This window comes from Perognathus longimembris, chromosome 5 (assembly GCF_023159225.1).
Source record: "Perognathus longimembris pacificus isolate PPM17 chromosome 5, ASM2315922v1, whole genome shotgun sequence".
Lineage (NCBI taxonomy): Eukaryota > Metazoa > Chordata > Mammalia > Rodentia > Heteromyidae > Perognathus > Perognathus longimembris.
The window spans coordinates 83,235,226-83,240,593 of NC_063165.1; the positions used below are offsets into that span (position 1 = coordinate 83,235,226).

General features: G+C 49.0%; 1 protein-coding gene across 1 annotated transcript; it reads left to right on the forward strand.

The window, feature by feature from the left end:
* The first annotated feature begins 656 nt into the window (after window positions 1-656).
* LOC125351142 (peptidyl-prolyl cis-trans isomerase A-like) lies at window positions 657-4,946 on the forward strand. The gene is made up of 3 exons (XM_048345861.1): window positions 657-812; window positions 2,023-2,027; window positions 4,230-4,946. The coding sequence occupies exons 1-3, from the start codon at window positions 657-659 to the stop codon at window positions 4,744-4,746; spliced, it is 678 nt and encodes a 225-aa protein (XP_048201818.1). The 3' UTR covers window positions 4,747-4,946.
* The last annotated feature ends 422 nt before the right edge of the window (window positions 4,947-5,368 follow it).

Consider the following 5,368-nt stretch of genomic DNA (forward strand, 5'->3'; position numbering starts at 1 on the left):
TGAACCCGCGATGGCCCGCCCTGCTTTCATCGGGATCACCGCCAGCGTGGCCGGTTCCACAGCTCGATCAGCCGCTGCCGGACTTTCCACCAGGTATAGAGACGGTAGACTTCGATGTAGCAAGCATCACAGCTGGGTGGAAACCCGAGGAAGTCAAGGAGTTCCGAGATCTTAGGAAAATGGTCACTGAGAAGGGACCAAACTCTCCTTGGGCTCACGCCCTACTCCGTGGCCTGAGCAACCGGTTTTCCAATGCACAAACGTGGAGACGCGTAGGTCAGACCGTGCTTGGTAAGAAAGATTACAAGAGGTGGTGCGCATCCTTTAGGAATGCATGCTCTGATCAGGCTGAGAAATTTCATGCAAACAATCCTCCAATCCCCATCGCCTTCGAAATGATGTATGGGCCCGCCAATCCACATGTCACTGACTTTCCACAGATCTATCTTCCCGCAGCCTACCGGAAGCGAGTGTGGGCCTTGGGGATGTGATGGACATCCTTAGGGAAGGGACCCTCAAGGACCATGTCATTAGAAGTTACTTAGGGGGTGACAGAGGATCTCGTCTCATTTATTGAGAGGGTGGAGGAAAGCATCCAGGTGAAGGCTCCTTGGTCTCAGATAGACAAACTTGTCAGGTCTTTGGTGTGGGACGGAATGGCCCCAGACCATAAGCTAGTTTGTGCAGGCATGAAAGACAAACCTCTAGAAAGCTGGATATATGCCTGCCGGGATCTCAATACTCAGACCCACTGGACACAGGCGCTGACTGCCTCGCTTAACGAGGAGCCCGCTCCTGCCACAGCCAATGGGGTAAGCAGAGGGAGATGTTATGGGTGTGGTGGCCATGGCCATATCAAGAGAGAATGTCCTTCAGGCTCTGTAAGACCTAGTGCCTCATCAGGATGAAACTCCGGCCAAACTAAGGTGCTGCCTAAGACACCCCCGGTGCAAAAAGGGATAGCATTGGCAGAGCGAGTGCAAGTCCAAGTTTGAAGCTGGGGGGAAGCCTTTAAACTAGTAGTGGGGCACCCTCCAGCCCCGTCACCCAAAGGAGGCAGCCAGTCTAACAACAAACCAGTAGTGTGGTGCCCTCCAGCCCCGTCACCCAAAGGAGGCGGCCGGTCTAGCGACCAGCTCCGTGACCAACCCGGCGACCTGCCTGATGACCAACCTGAGGTCCACTGGCTGGTCCCGATAGTCTCAGAAGACAGGCCAAGCATGGAGGTTACTATAGCCGGGAAAAGGTTCCGAAGCTTACTTTTTTCCATTACCACTGTACAGCCGCTCTTTTCATTCTTCATTGTTTGGACTAACACTGCTGAGGTCCACTAGAGGGAACTTCTTCTCCTAGGCATCGTGTGATCAGTTCTGTTTAGGGAACACGCTGATCAGTGCCGCTCCACTGGGGGTCCAGGGTCAAGACGGCCTAGATTCATGCAGACCCAGGCCGTGGGCTCTGGAGCGTGGAGTGCTGGTTCTCAGCAGCATGTGAGAATGTGCAGGGAAGAGCCACGGGCGTGCAGCTCTCTATGTGTCTCCCGCCCCTCTTGTGGCCACGCCACGCTGGGGTGTTCTGTTTGCGCGTTTTCCCTGTTTACTTAACCACCTCTTCCAACACCACTATCTTCAGACACCATCTCTCTTTCACACTTCAGAAAATAACTATGCAAAATGGAAGTGGTGGCTATTTTCTTGCCTAATATCTACCAAAATAGATGTTTCAGTGGAGAGAAAACAAAATATTAAAAAAATCCCTGTAAAACATTAAACACAAACAAACCTCAGTGGCCATTTTCTTGTCTAGTATCTACAGAAATGAACGAGATGTTAGTTGTTGGGGGGAAAAGAACCTGTGAAACATAAAATCCTTTGGCTTATGTAAAGACATGACTTCCAAACTGAAGTCCAAAAGAATTTCACAAGAGGACCCCCAACTTGTTTTCACATAGTAGACTAGAATTTAAAATAGTCTCCAAAACACTGTACGTCTGGTGAAACATAACCTTTTTAAAGAAAATAGCACGAGTAAGACAAAGGTGTCAGTCCTCTATGTGGGGAAGATCATGTGATTATGCATGATTTGGAGAGAACCTGTTGCTGCAGGCCCAGAAGCATGACAGTCCAGGAGATGTACGTGGTTTTGCTCCTTCGAAGTAAGAGTCCACAGCCTGGTCTGGTGTTATATGTATCCTGGTTCTTTCTTTTCAATATTCGCCCTACCTGGCCCCTTTCCTAAGGAAACAACAATGTGTTATCAAAAGCTGCTTCTCCTACTGCTCTTTGTTGAGTCAACTCATGATAATTAGAAAAGAAGGGTCCCTTGTGTTGCAGAAAAAGGGACACTTTGTTCATCAAATGCTCTTCTTCTGCGTTGTCCACACATGGATTAAATTGTTTGGGCTGCTAACAGTCCTGACTTTCAAACTCTCTGAGGAGAGAGAGAGAGAGACCATGTATGTTTCCCTTTGTCCCAGAAAAATATCAGATGTGCCAGTGTGTTGTGTCACAGAAAGTCTGCTGACTTCTCATGAGAGTCTTTACAACGATTCCCTTCCTGGACGTAATGACCTTGGCGCCTAGTAGCTTGGACTTCATGGCTCCTACTCGAACCACACCATTATTGTGTGCCCTGAGGCAATGTTTAGTTTCCCTAGTTCTGTCTTTCCGATGTCTTTTCCCTGACTCAGGCACAGAAAACGAGCGTGGGCTTTGCTCTTCATTTGGAAGCTGAATAGCACGAGTAAGTAACAGTGTTCCTGCGTAAGTCTGAAGAGATCTTAGAAGTAGGGCCAATGTTTGGCAAAATTGTGAAGTAGTTGAGCAGGGAGAGGGGAGTGGGAAGAGGGGCGAGGGAGAGGAGTTTTCCAGTTCTTTCCTTTGCCTTCTGCTACTTTCCCCAACTCTCATGACATAGACTTGCACGGTATTGTGTGTGCACACATGCTTTATTCCTACTTTCTCTCTCTCTGGATATCCATAACACCTCCTGAATGTCTATCAGTCCATCCTAAGAGTTTGGTTTTCCACTGGGATATATATTGCTGCTCACACAAGGCATAGTTTCTCAGTATTATTTACACTTTGTACAGACTCCAGATCCCAAACTTTAAAGACCCCCATGGAATGAGAGAAAAAAGGTTATAGTAGAAGAATTTTTCATGTCAAAGTCATCACCTTATGATAATAGGCATACATTTAAAAAGACCAAGAAATCCTATGGATTTATGGCAATATGTTTTATCTAGAAGTTCCTGCCAACACTATGTTTTGGACCTATAAATAAAAAAACAGATCATTTGATGAGATAGTGATCTCAATTAGATAATATTACCTTCATATGCATTTTTTTTGCCCTTGTTGCCTATCTGGTTGCTTTTGAAATAAGCTATTTTGAGGCCACTGAGATGAAAGGTCTCTGACGCGTTTCCAGTGAGAGACAATGGCAGGGACGATGGTTCTGACTCAACTGCTAAGTGTCTTCCAGAACTTAATCCTGGCTAAGTCTGTTTGGTAAGTTTCAACCTCACAGGTGCAGATCTTAGCTGGGGTTTTTAGCCACGGATGAGGATGGTTCCCACAGGCTGGGGGGTGGGAACAAGCACCCTCCCCCCCCAACTCCCCCCCTCTCCCGCCCTTCCTCACTGCTGTGTGCTGTGTCCGGGGCGGGCAGTCCTGGTGCCACGCGCGATCCGCCCTGCTCCCTGGATGGGGTGCAAAGCGTGCCGTGTCTCTCTCTCTAGACAGGGTCTGGAGGGAGGCCACAGAGGCAAGCAGGACCAAATGTGGGGAGACTCGGGGCAATGGGCTCACAGCGAGGTCTAGAGAGGCCAGGGACGAGGGTGGTAAAGGGAGTCTGGAATCGCTGCCTGAGAGAGAAGATTGTCTATGAACAGAAACAGAGCCACAGGCAACCTCAGCTTACAGACACAGAACGACCCCTCTTCCCCCTCGCAGGTGCTGATCCTCCCCTCCCAGCACATGGGCAGAGCAATGCCCCCGAAGAACTTGGTGTGCTTTACATTGCCAGACAATTAATTATTAGAGACTTCGTGGCCCGGAGATGGGACTGTGGGCCACGCTGGTCGAGCGCCAGCCTTGAGCGACGAAGCCCAGGGACAGTGCCGGGCCTTGAGTTTAATCCTCATGACTGAGCACAGAAATGGAGGGACACAGGGTGAACAATCACAGCAGTAGTACTCACTGGACACTGTCGAAAATGAACTGAAGAGCAGACGCCGCTGCCGCAGCCGTGGTCAACCCCACCGTGTTCTTCGACATTGCCGCCGACGGCAAGCCCTTGGGCCGCGTCTCCTTCGAGCTATTTGCAGACAACGTTCCAAAGACAGCAGAAAACTTTCGTGCTCTGAGCACTGGAGAGAAAGGATTTGGTTGTAAGGGTTCCTGTTTTCACAGGATTATCCCAGGATTCCTGTGCCAGGGTGGTGACTTCACATGCCATAATGGGACTGGTGGCAAGTCCATCTATGGAGAGAAATTCGAAGATGAGAATTTCATCCTGAAGTATACAGGTCCCGGCATCTTGTCTGTGGCAAATGCTGGACCAAATACAAATGGTTCCCAGTTTTTCATCTGCACTGTCAAGACTGATTGGTTGGATGGCAAGCATGTGGTGTTTGGGAAGGTGAAAGAGGGCATGGAAATCGTGGAAGCCATGCAGGGCTTTGGGTCCGGGAATGGCAAGACCAGCAAGAAGGTGACCATTACCGACTGCGAACAACTCTAACACATTTGACTTGGTTTATCATAACCACCAGACCATTCCTTCGTAGCTCTGGAGAGCACCCTTCCGCCCCATCTGCTTGCAAAAACCCTGTAATCCATTTGTGCTCTCACTGCAGTTCTTTGGGTTCCATGTTTTCCTTACTCCCCTCCAAGTCTAGCTGGATTGCAGAGTTAAGTTTATGATTATGAACAAAAACTAAAGTTGTCTGTCAAAAAAAAAAGAAAGAAAATGAACTGAAGAACTTGTGAGGGTGCCAGGAAGGAAAAACAGGCGGGGGGGGGGGGAGAGAGCAAGGGAAGGGGTGACACCGTCCAAAAAGAAACGTACTCTTTGCCCGGCGTGTGTAACTGCAATCCCTCTGTATAGTATCGCCTTCTAATAACAATAAAAAAGCAAGGAAACACAAGACAATGTTGTCTACGACAAACATTTAGAGCCTGGCATTTCATGTACTCAAGACCCACATTAGTTCCACACTGGAATGTTATTTTTCTAGCTGAGAAACAGCCTTTTGGCAGGCGAAGCCCGTGCTCACATGGTGATAAAAACGCATCCATGCCAGGCCGAGGCAAGCCTGGTCTCCTTCCCAGGTGACCGAGCGGCTGTAAAACCCCAGGCCTCC